The sequence below is a fragment of the Phyllobates terribilis genome, unplaced genomic scaffold, assembly GCF_046119375.1.
Source record: "Phyllobates terribilis strain yellow unplaced genomic scaffold, ASM4611937v1 Scaffold_13__5_contigs__length_258822181, whole genome shotgun sequence".
Taxonomy (NCBI): Eukaryota; Metazoa; Chordata; class Amphibia; order Anura; family Dendrobatidae; genus Phyllobates; species Phyllobates terribilis.
Genome location: NW_027362773.1, coordinates 110,708,130 through 110,730,025, shown reverse-complemented (window position 1 = coordinate 110,730,025; position 21,896 = coordinate 110,708,130). Strand labels below are relative to the sequence as shown.

General features: G+C 45.8%; 1 protein-coding gene and 1 non-coding gene across 2 annotated transcripts; both read left to right on the top strand.

The window, feature by feature from the left end:
• The first annotated feature begins 6,463 nt into the window (after positions 1-6,463).
• TRNAL-CAG (transfer RNA leucine (anticodon CAG)) lies at positions 6,464-6,546 on the top strand. The gene has a single exon. It is a non-coding gene; the product is annotated as a tRNA-Leu (tRNA).
• A 160-nt stretch (positions 6,547-6,706) lies between these two features.
• Positions 6,707-20,727, top strand: RNASEH2C (ribonuclease H2 subunit C). Its single transcript, XM_073658412.1, has 4 exons — positions 6,707-6,934; positions 9,917-10,029; positions 12,904-13,023; positions 20,533-20,727. The coding sequence occupies exons 1-4, from the start codon at positions 6,775-6,777 to the stop codon at positions 20,551-20,553; spliced, it is 414 nt and encodes a 137-aa protein (XP_073514513.1). The 5' UTR covers positions 6,707-6,774; the 3' UTR covers positions 20,554-20,727.
• The last annotated feature ends 1,169 nt before the right edge of the window (positions 20,728-21,896 follow it).

Here is a 21,896-nt window from a genome sequence, read left to right as displayed (position 1 = left end):
TTCTAAACATCTACTGCTAAATACTGCCGCTCAGTTTGACTCCCTGGGCACGGACCGGGTCACCGCCACGAGGACTACTACCCCCAACAGATCCGGCTCCGGGTATTCCCCGCGTGTGCAACGCTGCACCACAGCACAGGCCCAGGGGCGCGTCACATGCGCACACACACACACACAGTAGGCAGACATGCGCGCACACACACAGTAGGCAGACATGCGCACACACACACACAGTAGGCAGACATGCGCACACACACACACAGTAGGCAGACATGCGCACGCACACACATTAGGCAGATATGCGCACGCACACACAGTAGGCAGACATGCACGCGCACACAGTAGGCAGACATGCACGCGCACACAGTAGGCAGACATGCACGCGCACACAATACGCAGACGCGCACACAATACGCAGACGCGCACACACACAAAGTACACAGACATGCACACAATACGCAGACATGTATGCAGACATGCACACAATACGCAGATATGCACGTACTCAGACACGCAGACATGCACACACACGGTATGCAGACATGCACACACATATGCACATGGTACACAGATATGCACACACATGCACATGGTACACAGATATGCGCACACATATGCACATGGTACACAGATATGCACACATACAGGCATACATGCATATTTGGACACAAATTCTTAAAAATGCATAAAATAGACAGATATATATACACACTGACATACACAGATAATCACATCATACATGCACACACACATACAGTACAGTCCAAAAGTTTGGACACACCTTCTCATTTAAAGATTTTTCTGTATTTTCATGACTTTGAAAATTGTACATTCACACTGAAGGCATCAAAACTAAGAATTAACACATGTGGAATTATATACGTAACAAAAAAGTGTGAAACAACTGAAAATATGTCTTATATTCTTGGTTCTTCAAAGTAGCCACCTTTTACTCTGATGACTGCTTTGCACACTCTTGGCATTCTCTTGATGAGCTTCAAGAGGTAGTCACCGGAAATGGTTTTCACTTCACAGGTGTGCCCTGTCAGGTTTAATAAGTGGGATTTCTTGCCTTATAAATGGAGTTGGGACCATCAGTTGTGTTGTGCAGAAGTCAGGTGGATACACAGCTGATAGTCCTACTGAATAGACTGTTAGAATTTGTATTATGGCAAGAAAAAAATCAGCTAAGTAAATAAAAACGAGTGGCCATCATTACTTTAAGAAATGAAGGTCAGTCAGTCCGAAAAATTGGGCAAACTTTGAAAGTGTCACCAAGTGCAGTTGCAAAAACCATCAAGCGCTACAAAGAAACTGGCTCACATGAGGACCGCCCCAGGAAAGGAAGACCAAGAGTCACCTCTGCTTCTGAGGATAAGTTTATCCGAGTCACCAGCCTCAGAAATCGCAGGTTAACAGCAGCTCAGATTAGAGACCAGGTCAATGCCACACAGAGTTCTAGCAGCAGACACATCTCTTCAACAACTGTTAAGAGGAGACTTTGTGCAGCAGGCCTTTATGGTAAAATATCTGCTAGGAAACCACTGCTAAGGACAGGCAACAAGCAGAAGAGACTTGTTTGGGCTAAAGAACACAAGGAATGGACATTAGACCAGTGGAAATCTGTGCTTTGGTCTGATGAGTCCAAATTTGAGATCTTTGGTTCCAGCCACCGTGTCTTTGTGCGATGCAGAAAAGGTGAACGGATGGACTCTACATGCCTGGTTCCCACCGTGAAGCATGGAGGAGGAGGTGTGTTGGTGTGGGGGTGCTTTGCTGGTGACACTGTTGGGGATTTATTCTAAATTGAAGGCATACTGAACCAGCATGGCTACCGCAGCATCTTGCAGCGGCATGCTATTCCATCCGGTTTGCGTTTAGTTGGACCATCATTTATTTTTCAACAGGACAATGACCCCAAACACACCTCCAGGCTGTGTAAGGGCTATTTGACCAATAAGGAGAGTGATGGGGTGCTACGCCAGATGACCTGGCCTCCATAGTCACCAGACCTGAACCCAATCGGGATGGTTTGGGATGAGCTGGACCGCAGAGTGAAGGCAAAAGGGCCAACCAGTGCTAAGCATCTCTGGGAACTCCTTCAAGATTGTTGGAAGACCATTTCCGGTGACTACCTCTTGAAGCTCATCAACGGAATGCCAAGAGTGTGCAAAGCAGTCATCAAAGCAAAAGGTGGCTACTTTGAAGAACCTAGAATATGACATATTTTCAGTTGTTTCACACTTTTTTGTTAAGTATATAATTCCACATGTGTTACTTCATAGTTTTGATGCCTTCAGTGTGAATGTACAAATTTTCATAGTCATGAAAATACAGAAAAATCTTTAAATGAGAAGGTGTGTCCAAACTTTTGGTCTGTACTGTACATTAGAAATATTTTTAATATGGGAATTAGGGGAGCTGGCAACAAGTCTCACTCACCTGCCCCCGATCCTGTCTCCAGTCCAGCTCCTCTGTCATGTGTCTGTGCAGGGCCACTGGCGTGTCACGGACATGGGGCCCTGGCCCAACAGTGGGGCCCACTCGCTGTTGGGGCCCGGGCTGCTCCCTCTCACCTGTGCAGGGCCGCCGGTGTGTCACAGACATGGGAACCTGGACAGGTGGGCCCACTCGCCGTTGGGGCCCAGGCCGCTCCCTCAGCATTTGTGCAGGACCTCCGGCAGTGTTTGATTGCCGGCACTTCAGACATGGCCGCACGCAGTGCGCCGTGTAGCTGTGTCTGCTAGAAATGACGCAACATGGGCGACACATAAGCAAAATTAAAGGCACAGTGTCGACCCTGCCATGTCATTATTACAAGACACAGCCGCACTGCACACTGCGCACGACCATGTCTGGTGAAGTGCCGGCAATCAAGCAGCGCCAGCAGTCCTGTCTGCACAAATGCCGGGGAAGTGGGCCGCGCCCCGACAGCGAATGGGCCCCTCTTATGGTCCAGGGCCCTGAAACTTGCCCGGGTACGGGCGCCGGCCCTACATATACGCACTCCTGGGCAGAACCCATCTAGTGGGCGCTGCCTCGCTCAATACAAGTGTACTCCGAATGCTCTGCCAATAATATTGATCCCACCAGAAATATTGATTAATTAGTGACAATTTCAATAATAATAATAATGTCCCCAGAGTGCTGCAGCCCCCACAAAAAAATAAAGTTAATACTCACCTAATCTTCTATCCTGATGTCCAAATCCACTGAGTCATCTTTTGCAAACAATATTGGGCCGGAACAGGAGGCACAATGCAGTGACGTCATTGCACCTCCCACGCTGTGACACCGACGTCTTGAAGCCTGTAGGTTTACAGAGGCCTGTGGCCTACAAGACAGTGAAGGCAAGAGCAGGGAGCCTGCAGCTCTGCTCCACCACCTGATCAAACTGCATCGGCATCATGTTGACACTAATAAAATTCACTGTTTCTTGACGGGGCTATAAGTTGGAAGTCTGAAGCCCCAGTTCTTTGGCATTAGTGACCGAGCTAGGAAATAGCTGCAAGCCTCTCCTATCTGTCAGTTTTTAGAACTGAAAAAAAGTGCATCCTACAGAACAAAAAGTGCACCAGAGGAGCTTGACAGATCTCGTTATAGGTCAGCGAGGTTTACTGGGGACAATTCTTTTCCATCCTGAAAACACAGTTGTGAACTAATGATGATAATAATGCATAGGCGGATTATAATGAGGGTAATCTGAGCTACCGCCCGGGGCTCCAGGGGGGTCCATGGCCAGATTGCCCTCATTATAATATGTGCGGCGCCGGCGCACATACCGGCAGTCAGAGCGATTTTAGCATCACTTGGAAAGTGCTTGTCAACTTGGTCACACTATATAAATCTATGCAAACGGCATGGATTTATATAGTGTGACCGTAAAGAATGGTAAAAAATAAAAAATATATACTTACCTTCTGATGGCCATGCCGACGTCATGACTAAATGAAGTCACCACAGGTCCTTTAGTCTACCGTGAGCTGCCGGCAAGCCAGAACGCATTGGATAAAGACACCGGGGGCCATCAGAAGGCAAGTATAAAGCTGTGTGCCCACGATGCGTTTTTTAAGTGTTTCCGCAGCGGCAAAAACGCTGCAGAAACTCTTAAAAACCGCATGGTAGAAGGCCTGCCATGTTCCCCAATGATAATCCGCATGTGCTGTGCACATGCTGTGGAAATTTCCGCTGCAGATTTTCATTGCGGAAAAAAACGCAGCACTGCCAATTATTTTGCGGAAGCGCTGCATTTTCACCGCCATTGACTTGCATTAGAACGCATGCATTCCGCTTCACTAGATAAGCACATGCGGAATACATGCGTTCAATGCACGGATGGTACCCATGTGTGGAGGACAGGAGACTCTCCTCCGGACCCGGGTACAATAGAAAACTGTAAAAAAAAGAATAAAATAAAAGATAAATGTTATACTTACCTTCTGGCGGCCCCCGGTGCGCTCGTCCTCCCTTGCCGGCAGATCGCGATGGACTGGAGGACCTGCGCTGACGTCAGCCAGGACGCAGCGAAGCAAGACTGCGGGGGCCATCAGAAGGTAAGTATAGAGTCATTTTTTTATTTTTTACCATTCTTTAAAGTCATACTATATAAATCCATGCCGGTTGACAAGCACTTTCCAAGTGATGCTAAAATCGCTTGGAAAGTGCTTGACAACCCGAATGTGGAAATGTATGTGAAGAATGCTTCACATCCGCATGTCCCTGGCAGGAAAAACGCATGTACAATCCGCATGCGTTTTTTCTGCCAGGGAGATGCAGAAACGCTCAGGAAAAATCCGAAGCATTTCTGCATCGTGGGCACATAGCTTAATATTTATTTTTTATTTTATTCTTTTTTTTTTTACAGGTTCTATGGTACCCGGGTCCAGAGGAGAGTCTCCAGTCCTCTGCACCCGGGTACCATCTGCACACTGAAACACATGATATCCGCATGTACAGATGCAGTGATGCGGATTCCATGCATTCCAATGCAAGTTAATGGCGGTGAAAACGCTGCGCTTCTGCAAAATAATTGGTAATGCTGCGGAGTTTTCTGCAATGATAATCCACAGCGGAAATTTCCGCAGCATGTGCACAGCACATGCGGATTATCATTGAGGAACATGGCAGACCTTCTACCAAGCGTTTTTTTAAGCGTTTCTGCAGCGGAATTGTCGCTGCGGAAATGCTTAAAAAACGCATAGTGGGCACACAACCTAAAAAAAAAATTATAATTAATATATTAATATTGTGCCAAATTAATTTCACGTGAACTATCACATGATCTATCACAGGGGATCATGTGACATGTGATACATCAGGTGTGTGTTTGGGGGGGCCGCGCCTTCTAAACTTCCCGGGGCCCTTGCTACTCTTAGGCTATGTGCCCACGATGCAGAAATGCTCAGGATTTTTTTCCTGAGCGTTTCTGCATCTCCCTGGCAGAAAAAAACGCATGCGGATTGTACATGCGTTTTCCTGCCAGAGACAAGCGGATGTGAAGCGTTCTTCACTGGCATTTCCGCATGCGGGTTATCAAGCGCTTTTCCAAGCGATTTTAGCATCACTTGGAAAGTGCTTGACAACTTGGTCACACTATATAAATCCATGCAACCGGCATGGATTTATATAGTGTGACCCGAGAGAATGTCAAAAAATAAAAAAAATATATATACTTTACCCTCTGATGGCCCCCGGTGTCCTGCTTTCCCTCCGTTCTCCCTTGCCGGCAGCGGTACACTGAAGGACTGATCCGTCACATGACTATGATGTCAGCGCAGGTCCTTCAGTACATTGCGATCTGCCGGCATGAGAGGAGGAGTGCATCGCGGGCCATCAGAAGGTAAGTGTCATATTTATTTTTTACTTTATTCTTTTTTTTACAGCTTCTATGGTACCTGGGTCTGGATGAGAGTCTCCTCTCCTCCACACCCGGGTACCGTCCCCACATTGGAACGCATGGAATGCGCATCTACATATACAGTGATGCGGAATCCATGCGTTCCAATGCAAGTCAATGGCGGCGAAAACGCAGCGCTTCCGCAAAATAATTGGTCGTGCTGCTTTTTTTTCTGCAATGATAATCCGCAGCGGAAATTTCTGCAGCATGTGCACAGCACATACGGATTATCATTGGGGAACATGGCAGACCTTCTACCATGCGTTTTTTTACGCGTTTGTGCAGCGTTTTTGCCGCTGCGAAAATGCTTAAAAAACGCATCGTGGGCACAAAGCCTTAATCCACCGCTGTGAAAATGTATCCACATCTGCCAATGGGCAGCAGTCATGTGCGGCTCATTCTACAGCGATTCTCTTGGTCAGTACTGACAACTACAGCAGAGAATCATGGGGGATCTAGACAAAGATAAAAGAAGCAAAAACCCTTAATATAAAACAAAACTACATTCCTATGGAGCTTCTCCTGCAGTGCTCACCCTGACATGTCTGCAGCACTGCAGCAGTATCCGTCAGGATGGCCGAGCGGTCTAAGGCGCTGCGTTCAGGTCGCAGTCTCCCCTGGAGGCGTGGGTTCGAATCCCACTTCTGACAACAATTTTTTTAATTTATTTATTTCTTTTTGTTTACATGTGATTAATAGAATTTCCCTAAAGTTTAATACTATTATTACATTTACGTCTTGATTGAAAGCTCCACCCGGATGTCCAGAGAAGAATCTGCACAGTACAGAGCCACAGCGCTGTGTGACGTCACTTCCTGTGTGCGCCCGGTGTTGGCGGGAGCGTGCACTGTTTGTGGCTGTCCACGTGGTTTGCAGCCATGACAGATGAGCACACGGCACCATTGGCCCGGCTGGAGGTGGGTGCACTGCCCGCTGCCCCCCGGGAGCCCTTGCACCTCTTACCATGTCAGATACAGAGGCAGGGGGCTGCCAATGTCAGCGAGTACTTCACCCCCGCAGTGAGAGAGGCGCCTGGAGGTGAGGACACAACTGCAGACACCAGAGAGCAGCAGCAGCCGCTCCATAGCAATACAGTCCTGTCTTATAGGAGAAGTTTTTCTTTGTTTTCTGGGTGCACAGACCTCATTGATTGCTGCTTCCCTCCTGTCCTGCACATTTCCCCCTGCAGCCATTGGCACAGTGCATGCACTAGGCTATAAGTCATCTTCATTGCCTTCAGTAATAAGAATGTTCTGTTATCTATGACAACTGACTGATCGCTGGGGGGTGGCCTTTTTTTTTTTTTGCATCTGTTTTTAGGCCTTATTTACACATCAGTATTTGTAAGATAAAGCGCAGAATTGGTGTCAACCTAACAACGCTAGCTTTTTTTTCTGGAGGTTTTATTCCTGATTTTAATGCAACGTTGTGTTAGGAGACAGGGCTGTGGAGTCTTTAAGCCAAACCTCTGACTCCTCAATTTCCATGTCACCGACTCCGACTCCCTCATACACGGCTCGTGTGTAAGTGATAAATTTACTGTAGCACAGATTCATCTCAGCTAAAAGTCTAGACCCTTAGATCAGGAATAGGACGGACATTTATAGGACATTTCATAACTTTCACAAATTCTTATGAAAAAATATTCCCCACAAACTGCATTGAACTACTGTACCCAATTTATTATATATTTTAGGAGTCAGTCCATTTTATACTCGCAAAGAAAATGACGGCACTTCCACTACAAAAACTAGGTGTGAACAGGTGCTTACTAAGAGCAGCTACCTCCATATATAATGAACAAATAAAGTAGCACATTGTAACACTGAGTATATAGATATGAAATATGAATAGCATAACTGCTGTAGAAAATAGAAATAAATGAGAAATTTTAGAAAATTTTTTTAGCACATGTAAATATGAAGTATGGAAAATGAATAGCATTACTGCTGTAAATAAATGAGAAATCTTAGCGCATAAATTGTTTATGCGCTAAGATTTCTCATTTATTTACAGCAGTAATGCTATTCATTTTCCATACTTCATATTTACATGCGCTAAAAAAAATTTCTAAAATTTTTTTCATTTATTTCTATTTTCTACAGCAGTTATGCTATTGATATTTCATATCTATATACTCAGTGTTACAGTGTGCTACTTTATTTGTTCAGTCCATTTTATACTGACTCCACAGCCCTGGGAGGAGATGGGGTTAATCCTTCGCTGACTATTCGGATGGAGCCAATGGAGGATCAGGTAAAATACAGTTTGTCAAAGTATATACACCCACTTCCTCAGGAAAACCACAAGTGTGTATGTATGTGTATATATATATATATATATATATATATATATATATATATATAATGTGTGTGCTTCGAAACTCGTCAACAGACTGCATTTTATCTGATCCTCCATTGGCTCCATCCTTCATCGGAATAGTCAGCGCAGGATTAACCCCATCTCCTCCCACCACATTGCATTATAGTTCCATGTGGGTCTGCATTTTCTAAGTGATTTTTTTTTGTGGTTGTGGTCACAATTCCCTCCCCACCCGTCCTATCTTTTAATCGGTTAAGACCCTATTGCGCTATTGTTTTCTTCCAGCTCTTCCACTTCAGTATTTTGTTGTAGTATTTGTAAGCCAAAATCAGGAATGATGTGTGAATATGGCCTCATGGACGTAACAGCCAGATGTAGGGTTTGTTCAGACACCAGTTTTTCTCGTATGAGTTATATCTATGTTTTTCACTGATGAGCTATAGAGTAGTTCACATGTCTGATTATTTTTTAATCTTGTTCATTGGCCTGAGTTGACTTCATAAAACCATGGAAACTTGTTTGATATTAAAGAGGTTGTCCACTACTTTTACATTGATGGCCTATGCTTAGATAGGTCATCAATATCTGATCGGCCGGGGTACGGCACCCCCACCGATCGGTGGCTGCTGGCCAGAAGTGCTCACTTGCAGAGCTGCTCCATCTACTTGTAGTGGCCGCCGCAGAATACTGCACATCCGCCTCCTATTCAAATCAAGTAGATGGAGCAGTTCAGCGAGTGAGTAGTTGCGGCCGCCGACACTGATGTCAGCTGATTGGCGGGGGTTTCGGGCGTCGGACCCCGGCCAATCAGACATTGATGACCTATCCGAAGGATAGGCCATCAATGTAGATGTAGTGGGCCACCTCTTTAATTCAAGTGTCAGATCAAACTCGCCAATACAAGTCTATGGATCCGTGAAAAAAAAAAATCAAGAGTGCATGCAGATGCCATTCGTGTGTTGACTGGTTTTTTTATGGACTGATTGATAGGAGAAATTGGAAAAATCTCTATTTTACTAATTTTTTTCATCAGACGTTTGATGGTTAAAATGGCACTATCCAAACTCTGATAATACGCTGATCAAAAATGCTGATGAAACCTCAGACCAATTTTTGCATATGAGAAAAATCTCTGATGTCTGAGCCCTAAAGGTTGGATTGACACCAGCATATTTCACGGTCCATATGCAGACCACAATGCCCGGACTGACGGCTGGTCTCCTGACCTGAACTTCATATGTGTCTACATTGTGGTCTTTCTGTATTTCAGGCGGCATAAATTTTCCCTTTTAAACCCTTATGGGTTTCTGTTTTTCATGTAGCACAAATCTTATAAGAATGGTTGTTCACACTGGCATCATGGCGTCAGGTGTTTTACAGGGGCGCTACACATGAGAGTGGTGCATCAGAATACAAAGTTCTGGCATAAAGCAATGAATACTTGCCTCTGAATAACGCCTTGAGAAAAAAAACCACTATATAGTATGTCCAAAGACAATACTGATAGGGAATTTAGATTGTGAGCCCCAATGGGGACAGTGATGATGTCTGTAAAGTGCTGTGGAATTAATGGTGATATATAAGTAAAATAGTGTGTACTGTACAATGCCAGAATGTCTTAAGCATGCACAAGTAAAAAGTGTAAAAGACGATGGGCAGACCGCTCACGTGTCCAGGGCTAAACTCTATTTCTAACAGGAAAAGAAGTGTCCTTCCGAGGCAGAATGCTCCGAGGGCAAGAAGTCACTGTACCAGCTGGATACATGGGCATCGTCCTGAAGGAAGATCATAAACCGTGCTCCGAGGAAGAGGTAGGATTCGGTTTATTAATTTGCACAAGATGTAAAATACAATGATTCGGATATTAAAGGGGTTGTCCAGGACTATTTATTTTTACTACGAGCCTAAGGGTATGTGCACACGATGCAGAAATGCTCAGGATTTTTTCCTGAGCATTTCTGCATCTCCCTGGCAGGAAAAAATGCATGCGGATTGTACATGCGGTTTCCTGCCAGGGACATGCGGAAATGAAGCTGTCTTCACTTTCATTTCCGCATGCGGGTTGACAAGCGCTTCCCAAGCGATTTTAGCATCACTTGGGAAAGTGCTTGTCAACTTCACACTATATAAATCCATGTGTAGCGCCCCGAGGGTTCGGCCGCTACAGGGGTATTGCACCTCAGACCAGAGGTGTGATATTCCACTCCCAGGTAAGGATGGAGTATGGACCAGGGCTCAGTTAGCTGCCTATAGCACACACACCCCATTTCCGAGGGACAGCTCAACGGTGCTCCCACTAGACAGAAGTGCAGGCACGACCGACTATGTCCCTGTCTGGAGTGGGGAGGGGGGTGGAACACCCAGTGCTGTAGGGGCAGATAGGGGTTGGTTCCTGAGCGTAGGTAGGAGCCCATTGGTTGCTGGTCACCTGGGCTCATGGTCAGAGGGAGGTATAAAAGGTGGGCACCATCTTAGATCTAGGTTCGTTCGTTCGTTCAGTCAGAGGAGAAGACCGGGAGTGGAGGCTCTGTAGGAGCTCCACTCAGGAGCGGGCCGAGAGAGAGGAGGTGAAAGGGAGCTGTGATTAAGTCTCATCCCAGCTCCACGAGAAAGGAACAGAGAAAGAGAAGAAGAGACAGAGAAACAGAAGGGCTCAGGAACAAGAAGATGGAAGGGACCCTAAGAACCCACGAGAATCCAGGGTGAAGGGTCAGGCAGATTAAGGGTACCGGATCCCAAGTTGGTGGAGGAGAAACTACCCTCAGCCAAAGACCGGTCGTCGTGATCATCTATTGGTGCGACACCTCATCAAACCAGCTAGGAAGGCACCATATAGGACAGCGGAGGACGGGGCCCACGTTTAACCGCACAAGTCCGCGGCAGCTGGACAAAAGTGGGTCACTGGTGAGGCAGGCCAGAGAAAGGATTAAAGGGGGTCCTGTGCCATGCTCCTGAACTGCCTGGGAGTTGACCGAGCCCCACACCTGGTGGACGCAGCACGGCTCGGGCGGTCACTGCTGACAGAAGTGACCCGGAACAAATGAACTGTGAGTAAAGACCCTGGACTGTAACTTGTCTGTGTGCTCCTTCGCTCCTCCAGCACTACCGGTACTGGGACTCTCACCACCATCACTCCCACCATCCACTACACTGCCCTGGGGCCGCACTCTTCCCGTGGGGAGTCACACCATCCCAGCTGCATTCATCATCAGCCCCAGCGGACTGCCTTGCAGCGGCGGTTCCTAATAACCGCAATCCACGGGTGGCGTAGTCGGACATTATCTGAAGCACGTAGCAGACTACCATTGGTCTGACCACCCTGAGCCGCGGGACCGGGCCGCCACTACTACTCCCAGCGTCTCCCTATTGCCCGGTTCCGCGTGCCCCACGGCCCAGGGGGCGAGTCACATGCAGCCGGCATGGATTTATATAGTGTGTGAATGTCAAAAAATAAATATATACTTTACCCTCTGATGGCCCCCGGTGTCTTGCTTCGCTCGGTCCCGGCTACCGGCAGTGAAGACTGAAGGACCTGCCGACGTCAGCGTCACGTGACCCGTCAATGACTCTGACGTCAGCGAAGGTCCTTCTTCATTCAACCGCGAAGTGCGGGGAACCAAGCAGGAGCGCTGCGCCTGCCGTCAGAAGGTGAGTATGTATATATTTTTTATTTTATTCTTTTTTTTTAATGGTACCTGGGTCTGGATGAGAGTCCTCTCATCCACACCCGGGTACCATCCGCACATTAGACCGCATGAAAAGCGCATCAACATATACAGTGATGCGGATTCCATGCGGTCTAATGCAAGTCAATGGCGCCAAAAAAGCAGCATTTCCGCAAAATTAATTGACATGCTGCGGATTTTTGAGCGCAGTGTTTACGCTGCGGAAAAATCCGCATCATGGGCACAGCACATGCGGATTTCAATTGGGGAACATTGCTGCCCTTCTACCATGTGTTTTTCATGCGTTTCCGCGGCGTTTACGCAACTGCAAAAACGCCGCGGAAACGCATGAAAAACGCATCGTGTGAACTCAGCCTAAGACCTAACGGAACGTGACTGCTGATGTTGTGTTAATGGACATCCTGCTCCCCATCAGCATGACTCCATCAGTTACGCTCCGTCGATAGAGCAGCGTGGAAGAGGAAAAGCTGCTCTGTTGATGTGGAGCAGCTGAATGAATTGCTGGCAGGATCTGTTGGTGACCCACCCTGAGCTGGAGTCGGGTAGATGCCTCCACTAGGAAATAACCTGCCTGTTCGTTTTTAGGCCCATAGTGAAAAATAAATAAAATAGTCCCTTTAATCGTTTCTCTTTTTTTAAGATGTGAAAAGATTTCTCCTAGAAAAGGACTGGGTGTCGGCAGTATAGACTGTACACATTCAGTGCGGGGTGCGATCAATCCATGTAGCGAGTCTGACCGCTATTCCTCCCTACTCCACCATTACACTTTGTGGAAGCAGAAAGCAAAAATCCAGTATACTGAATGGCTTGACATTAAGGGAGAGTCCAGAATCCCCCATATCTGTACGATCACTGCGTCTTTAATCTAAGCTTTAGACTCCTCCCAACTACTGTATCATGTATTCTCCATTCTAATGACTTATGATTTTGGTATTTGTATTGTGAACGGAGATTAGGCTTATGATTCTGTAATTCACCATTTCTTTGTTTTATTTCCAGGATCGTTGTTTAAATGTCAGATCCACCTTTCAATCATTCACACAGTGGAACTTGGAGACCCCACCTTCTGCAGATGATGTGTTAGTAATGTCACTGGCATGGCCGAAAATAGCTTCTGCGGTAAGAACACCCTGGTATAAAACTCCAAAAACGTGTCCAAATAACTTAATGCTACTACCAGATCTGATGCAGTCCACCATGTGTGATGCTGCCGCATTCAGTGTTTATTGGGGCTGAACGAGGCCACGCACCTTACTCGGCTGTCTGTCACTCCATAAACTCTTCAATGCAGTGTCAGGACTGCCGGACCAATCTCCTTCTCAATGTAATTGTGCCGTAAGTAGGAAGGGGAAACTCCCGATCCCAGCGATCCAATATTTATCTCCTGTTATGAAAGTAGATGTTGAGTACGGATCATCCGTTTATACAATTAAAGGGGTTGGTTGTCCACTACTAGGACAACCCCTTCTTAGACAAAATGTTCGGCCCCGATAAAATAAAAAAAACTATACTCTCCTCCTTTGCCGGCTCCATTCCAGCAGTGTCGGCACTCACGGTCCTGGGGCTGTGATGCGGTGGAATGACATGTGATACCTGGAGCTCAATGAGCTCTGGTGTCACTGTCTCCACCTTTGGACAAACTGAACATGAAGAGGAAGCCAGGGCTGCAGCTGATCCCGGACTTCCTCTTCATGTTCAGTTTGTCCAAAGGCGGAGACATTGACACCAGAGCTCATTGAGCTCCGGGTATCACATGTCATTCCACCGCATTACAGCCCCGGGACCGTGAGTGCTGACACTGCTGGAATGGAGCCGCCACAGGAGGAGAGATTCGTTCTTTTTTTTATTTTATTGGGGCTGAACATTTTGTTTAAGAAGGGGTTGTCCTAGTAGTGGACAACCTCTGTTAATCTTTCTTTGTCGTCCTGTTCCCAAAGATCAGCTCTATAGGACAAAAGTAAGGCTCTGTTCACACTGGGTCTGTGCTCACTGTAGGGCACACACACTCTGAAGGTATACATACACCCAACACTGTGGCACAGTCTGGATGGATGTAGAGGCATCCATGCACCAAAGGGACCTACTCTAAAGATATACAACCCCTGGCAAAAATTATGGAATCACCGGGCTCGGAGGATGTCCATTCAGTTGCTTAATGTTGTTGAAAAAAAGCAGATCAGACATGGAGCAAAACTAAAGTCATTTCAAATGGCAACTTTATGGCTTTCAGGCTATGTGCCCACGATGCAGAAATGCTGCATATTTTTTCTTCTTCTCCCTGGCAGGAAAAACGCATGCGGTTTTTACATGCGTTTTTCCCGCCAGGTAGAAGCGTTTGTCAAGCGTTTTTGCATGCATTTCTGCATGCGGGTTATCAAGCGCTTTTCCAAGCGATTTTTAACATCACTTGGAAAAGTGCTTGCCAACTTGTTCACACTATATAAATCCATGCAACCGGCATGGATTTATAGTAGCGTGACCAAGTTAGTTGAAAAAAAAAAAAAATAAGAATGGTATAAAAAAAAAAAAAAAAAAATTATACTCGCCTTCCGATGCCCTCCCGGTGTTTTCTCTGCTGCGTCCGGTCTCTTGTACTGCTTGCGGTGGTGTGAAGGACCTGCGGTGACGTCATTGAGTCATGTGTCAGCTCACATGACTCAATGACGTCATGGCTGGTCCTTCAAAACACCGCGAGCAGTGCAAGAGACCGGACGTGACAGACAAAACACCAGGAGGACATCGGAAGGTAAGTATAATCTTTTTTTTTTTTAAATATTTTAAATTCTTTTTTTTTACATGTTCTGTGGTACCCGGGTCCGGAGGAGAGTCTTCTCTCCTCCAGACCTGGGTACCAACAGCACATTGAACCGTGTGATATCCGCTTGTGCAGATGCAGTGATGCGGATGTCACGCGGTCCAATGCAAGTCAATGGCGGCGATTACGCTGCGTGTCCGCAAAATTAATGGACATGCTGCAGATTTTTGAGCACAGCATAAATGCTGCGGAAAAATCCGCAGCATGGGCATTGACATTGCGGCTTGTCATGGGGGACGGATTACCAAGCGTTTACATTGCGTAAATTCCGCAGCATAAACGCTTGGAAAATGCTGCGTGGGCACGCAGCCTAAGAAACACTAAAAGAAATCAGGATTAAAAAATGTGGTACTCAGTAAGGGTCATTTATCGGTCGACCATGACAGCACCACAGAGAGGGGATCCGCCCACCAAGGACAGGAAACCTACAGGCTTAAAAGGGGGCGGCCCTCCCTCTCGCCTCAGTTTTGGTTTCCTGTCCTTGATGGAGGGAACCAATTGAAGGCTCACTCTACCCGGGCGGTGGCAACCTCATGGGCGGAGAAGACTGGCGTCTCGATGGAAGACATATGTAAGGCTGCTACCTGGTCTTCTCCATCTACCTTCTATAGGCACTATAGACTGGATTTGGGTGTTTCATCCAACCTCACATTTGGGAGAAGGGTGCTCCAGGCGGTGGTCCCTCCCTAGACTTTTTCATCTCTGCAATTCTCTCTTGGTGCTGTCATGGTCGACCGATAAAGTCATAAGTTACTTACCGGTAACGGATTTTTCGGAGACCATGACAGCACCCTTACATTCCCTCCCTTCACCTTATGGGAGCACTCCTCATCTATTAATTACAACCTTTTCTCACTTACTGGTGTTGTATAAAAATGTTATTTTTATGATTGTTTTGCTATGTCTACTAACCTGGCGGTCCTCTCAATGCTCTGTAATCCAAACTGAGGCGAGAGGGTGGGCCGCCCCCTTTTAAGCCTGTAGGTTTCCTGTCCTTGGTGGGAGAATCCCCTCTCTCGTGGTGCTGTCATGGTCTCCGAAAAATCCCATTACCGGTAAGTAACTTATGACTTTTTTTCAGACCAAGCAGAGGAAAAAAATTATGGAATCACTCAATTCTGAGGCAAAAATGATGGAATCACCCTGTAAATTTTCATTTCCAAAACTAACACCTCCATCAAATTAGATCTGCTCGTTAGTCTGCATCTAAAAAGGAGTGATCACACCTTTAAGAGCTGTTGCACCAAGTGGACTGACATGAATCATGGCTCCAACACGAGAGATATAATAATAATAATGTTTATATAGCGCCAACATATTCCGCAGCGCTTAACAATTCACAGGTTCATATATAACAGTCATAAGTAACATAGCTAAAGATAATACAATAATTACTGCAAAAATGACTTGTCCTGCTCGTAAGAGCTTACAATCTACAATGAGGTGGGGGTGACACAAAGTACAATGGCTTATTTACAAGGATGGTCCAGCCATCTTGAGGGGATGAGGGATAGATAAAGGATGCATGAGCTCGTCACCAGCCAGTATCTGTAGTGCTTTTGGGTTCGGTGGAGAGTTATGTTTAGAGAAATAAGGGATGGGCTATAAGAAGATAAAAGGACTTCAGTTAGGGAAGGTGATAGGCTGCCCTAAACAGGTGTGTTTTTAGGGAGCACCTAAAATTGTGTAAGTTGTGGTTCATCCTAATTTCTTGGGGTAGAGCATTCCAAAGAATAGGTGCAGCTCAGGAGAAGTCTTGAAGCCGGGCGGTACGGATTAGTGCGGATGTTAGTCGAAAGTCGCTTGCGGAGCGTAGAGAACGGGTAGGCCGATAAACAGAAATGAGGGAAGAGATGTAGGGGGGTGCCACACTGTGGAGGGCTTTGTGGGTGAGAATAAGCCATTTAAATTGGATCCTATAATTCATGGGCAGCCAGTGCAATGACTGGCACAGAGCGGTGGAGTCTGAGTAAGGGTTAGCCAAATAATGACCCTGACTGCAGCATTAAGGATGGACTGGAGGGGGGAAAGTCGAGTGAGGGGGAGGCCAATTAATAGAGAGTTACAGTAGTCAAGGCGGGAGTGGATCAGGGCAACAGTGAGGGTTTTTGTTGTTTCCAAGTTGAGAAAGGGGCGGATTCTAGAGATGTTCTTCAGGTGCAAGCGACAAGAGCGGGCAAGAGATTGTATATGGGAACTGAAGGAAGATTGGTGTCAAACACAATGTCCAGACAGCGTGCCTGCTGGCTCAGCGTTATTGTGGTGTCACACACGGAGAGAGAGATGTCAGATTTAGAGAGGTGAGTAGACGGCGGGAGCAGAAGTTCAGTTTTGGAAAGGTTGAGTTTCAGGTAGAGAGCGGACATGATGTTAGAAACTGCGGCCAGACATTCACTGGTGTTCTGTAGTACAGCGGGGGTAAGGTCAGGGGATGAGGTGTATAGTTGTGTGTCGTCAGCATAAAGATGGTACTACAAACCAAATTTGCTGATGGTCTGTCCAATTCGGGCTGTGTAGAGAGAGGAGAAGAGGGCCAAGGACTGAACTCTGAGGAACCCCAATAGTGAGGGGAAGAAGCCAGCGAACGATACACTGAAATAGCGGTCAGATAGGTAGGAGGAGAACTAGGAAAGAGCAGTGTCCTTTATGCCGATTGAGTGGAGCATAGAGAGTAGGAGGTGGTGGTCAACGGTGTCAAAAGGCTGCAGAAAGGTCAAGAAGAATGAGCAGAGAGTGGTCACCATTACGTTTTGCTGTCAGAAGGTCATTGGTTACTTTGATGAGTGCAGCTTCTGTAGAATGTAGGGGGCGGAAGCCGGACTATGATGGGTCTAGAAGAGAGTGAGTGGAGAGGTAACTGGTAAGGCGGGAGTAGACCAGGCGCTCCAAGAGTTTAGAGATGAAGGGAAGATTGGAGACTGGTCTGTAGTTGTTTGTGCAGGAAGGGTCAAGATAGGGCTTTTTTAATAATGGAGTGTTTGAAGGAGGAGGGGAAGATACCAGAAGAGAGGGAGAGGTTGAAGATTTTAGTTAGGTGAATAGTGGCGACTGGAGTAGATGTAAGGGGATGGGGTCAGTGGTGCATGTAGTGGGATGAGAAGAAGAGAGGAGCCTGGAGACTTTGTCTTCTGTGACTGGGTCAAATGTGGAGAGTGATCCAGAGGGGATGTGGGGGGGCGGGGGTGGAAGTCACAGCACTTGGTGGCTGGGAGCTGATTTCCTGACGAATGGTGTCTATTTTCTCTGTGAAGTAGGAGGCAAAGTCTTCGGCACAAATGTCCGTAATGGGGGCCTGCGCTTTAGGACTGAGGAGGGAGTGAAAGGTATCGAAGAGTTTTTTTGGGGTTGTTGGATAGTGAGGAGATCAGGGTGGTGAAGTTTGGTGAGGTGAAGGGCAGTTATATGTTTTTAACAGAAATTTGTAGGGGATAAAGTTTTCTAGTGTGCGAGTTTCCCTCCATAGGCGTTCGGCACTTCTAGAGCAATGCTGGAGAAATCGGGTTTGCTGTGTGAGCCAGGGCTGTTTTACTGTGTTTAGAGGTTCTGAGGGTGAGGGGCGCTAATTGGTCCAGCGTCCTTCTGAGCGTGTCATTGTAGTGGTTTACAGCCAGATCAGGACAGGAACAAGAGGAGATTGGGGACAGTGATGAGTGAAGGGAGTCTGTAAGTGTATGAGGGTTAATGGCTTATAGATTTCTGAATGTGTGATAGGTAGGAGTGTGTCTGTTGAAACAAGAAAGGATTATCAAACTCTTAAAAGAAGGTAAATCATCATGCAATGTTGCAAAAGATGTTGGTTGTTCAGTCAGCTGTGTCTAAAATCTGGACCAAATACAAACCACATGGGAAGGTTGTTAAAGGCAAACATACTGGTAGACGAAGGAAGACATCAAAGCGTCAAGACCGGAAACTTAAAGAAATATGTCTCCAAAACAGGAAATGCACAACAAAACAAATGAGGAACGATTGGGAGGAAACTGGAGTCAATGTCTGTGACAGAACTGTAAGAAACTGCCTGAAATGGGATTTACATACAGAAAAGCTAAACAAAAGCCATCATTAACACCTAAACAGAAAAAAACAAGGTTACAATGGGCTAAGGAAAAGCAATCGTGGACGGTGGATGACTGGATGAAAGTCATATTCAGTGATGAATCGCGAATCTGCATTGGGCAAGGTGATGACACTGGAACTTTTGTTTGGTGCCGTTCCAATGAGATTTATAAAGATGACTGCATGAAGAGAACATGCAAATTTCCACAGTCATTGATGATATGGGGCTGCATGTCGGGTAAAGACACTGGGGAGATGGTTGTCATTACATCTTCAATAAATGCCCAAGTTTACATTGATATTTTGTCCGGATCTCAATCCAATTCAAAATCTTTGGTGAATGTTGAAGAAAATGGTCTATGACAAGGCTTCAACCCGCAAAGCTGATCTGGCAACAGCAATCAGAGAAAGTTGGAGCCAGATTGATGAAGAGTACTGTTTGTCGCTCATTAAGTCCATGCCTCAGAGACTGCAAGCTGTTATTAAAGCCAGAGGTGGTGCAACAAAATACTAGTGATGTATTGGAGTGTTCTTTTGTTTGTTTTTCATCATTCCATAATTTTTTCCCTCTGCTTGGTCTGAAAAAAATTACCCTTACTGAATACCACATTTTTAATCTTGATTTTTTTTTTAGTGTTTCTTAAAGCCATAAAGTTGCCATTTGAAATTACTTTAGTTTTGTGCCAGGTCTGTGATCTGCTTTTTTTCAACAACATTAAACAACTGAATGAACATCCTCCGAGCCCGGTGATTCCATAATTTTTGCCAGGGGTTGTATATACCACATGGCATATGTTTCTTTGCAGTGGGCCCTCTGTATAGGAAAGAGCAGTCTGCTGTGCTTTCCTATAGTTATACAAACTGTATGCAATTACACACTGGCTAGTTACAAAAGAACACACTTTCAGCCTCTGATTGGTGAATGGTCGCCTATGATGACCTTACAGTATACATCAGGAAAAGCTCCCAATATGTATTGTAGGCTATGTGAACAGGCACTGTGGACATAGAGGGCCAAAGTCTATCATAGTTTCCCTCCTGGTCTTGCAGAAATGGATAAAACACAGTTGTAGGGTCCTTAGATTGAAAAAAGCAGGAAGGTGGTTATTCCTACGCGTTTTGGTACTGGACCAGCACTTTTTTCAAGACAAAAACCAAACTAAGAACTGTTTGACTAAAGATTGTTTTTGTTTTGAAAAAGATGCCGGTCTACCACCGAAACCCGTAGGTAATAATAACAGGAAGGTTATTTTGTCTGAGAACCCTTCATTCCAGCAACGTAGCCCCTCCAACAGTGTTATCCATTTCTGCAAAACACCTTTGGAGATCAACCTCTCTGGGTCACGGCGCAGCTGGATTAAATTTCTTTACAGGAATTGCACCTTATCACAACTACGCGAGTCTGTTGTCTCTCATTAGGGTGTTAGACTGTTTGTGCTCCTTTGTCGGGTGATTGGATGGTTTATACCCGCAAATAAAGATAATTATCGGTTGTGCATCACCCCATGTAAATGGATGTGCAGCCCATAACATGATCGTGTATGGGAAGAGAATAATCGTACTGTCCCCCATCACTGTCAGCCTATAAATGATTAGCACTTGCTGAAATCCAGGCACGTACTGCCGAAACCTCCTCACTCACATGTGTGAAATGGATTCTCGTGCTTGAAGAAATCTGTTGCTTGTGAATATACAGCTTTGTTTGTATCTCTATGCTGGCAGCTCATTAATACAATAATCTAATGTATTATATTTTTCAGATTCATGCACCAGTTGAATAGAAACTGAATGTTGTCTGTGCTAGAAGAGAAGAAAACCAGGTTCTACTATATCATTAAAGTTCTGCAGTATTACCTTCCATATTTTTGCATCGCAGCCTCTGTATATAACACGTCCTATGTTACTTGTGATGGGTTTATGTGTCTTGTTTCTGTCTGCAACAGTTTTAATAAAAAAAAAAATAAAATTTGATATATATTTTTCTGAACCATCTGTGTGGGGAGTGCAGCTACTATAAAGCAATGTGGAGGTTGTACAGTCATGGCCAAAAGTTTTGAGAATGACACCAAAGTTATATTTTCACATGATCTGCTGGCCTCTGGTTTTTATTAGTGTTTGATGTTTATATCACATACAGAAATATAATTGCAATCATATTATGAGTACCAATAGGTTATATTGACAGAATGAGTTAATGCAGCAAGTCAATATTTGCAGTGTTGCCCCTTCTTCTTCAAGACCTCTGTAATTCTCCCTGGCATGCTCTCAATCAACTTTAGGACCAAATCCTGACTGACAGCAGTCCATTCTTGCATAATCAATGCTTGCATTTTGCCAGAATTTGTTGGTTTTTGTTTGTCCACCCGTCTCTTGATGATTGACCACAAGTTCTCAATGGGATTAAGATCTGGGGAGTTTCCAGGCCATGGACCCAAAATCTCTATGTTTTGTTCCATGAGCCATTTAGTTATCACCTTTGCTTTATGGCAAGGTGCTCCATCATGCTGGAAAGGGCATTGCTGGGCGCCAAACTGCTCTTGGACGGTTGGGAGAAGTTGCTCTTGGAGGACATTCTGGTACCATTCTTTATTCATGGCTGTGTTTTTAGGCAAGACTGTGAGTGAGCCGATTCCCTTGGCTGAGAAGCAACCCCACACATGAATGGTTTCAGGATGCTTTACAGTTGGCATGAGACAAGACTGGTGGTAGCGCTCACCTCTTCTTCTCCGAATAAGCGGTTTTCCAGATGTCCCAAACAATCGAAAAGGGGATTCATCAGAGAAAATGACTTTGCCCCAGTCCTCAGCAGTCCACTCCCTTTACCTTTTGCAGAATATCAGTCGGTCCCTGATGTTTTTTCTGGAGAGAAGTGGCTTCTTTGCTGCCCTCCTTGAAACCAGTCCTTGCTCAAAGAGTCTCCGCCTCACAGTGCGTGCAGAAGCACTCACACCAGCCTGCTGCCATTCCTGAGCAAGCTCGGCACTGCTGGTAGTCCAATCCCGCAGCTGAAACAGTTTTAAGATACGGTCCTGGCGCTTGCTGGTCTTTCTTGGGCGCCCTGGAGCCTTTTTGACAACAATGGAAGCTCTCTCCTTGAAGTTCTTGATGATGCGATAAATTGTTG

Bases quoted from the DNA above. Each gene is read 5' to 3' on its own strand.
- RNASEH2C (XM_073658412.1), top strand. From the start codon at position 6,775: ATGACAGATGAGCACACGGCACCATTGGCCCGGCTGGAGGTGGGTGCA. The intron at 10,030-12,903 runs GTAGGATTCGGT...TTTTATTTCCAG, and splicing joins AACCGTGCTCCGAGGAAGAG to GATCGTTGTTTAAATGTCAG. The intron at 13,024-20,532 runs GTAAGAACACCC...TATATTTTTCAG, and splicing joins GGCCGAAAATAGCTTCTGCG to ATTCATGCACCAGTTGAATA.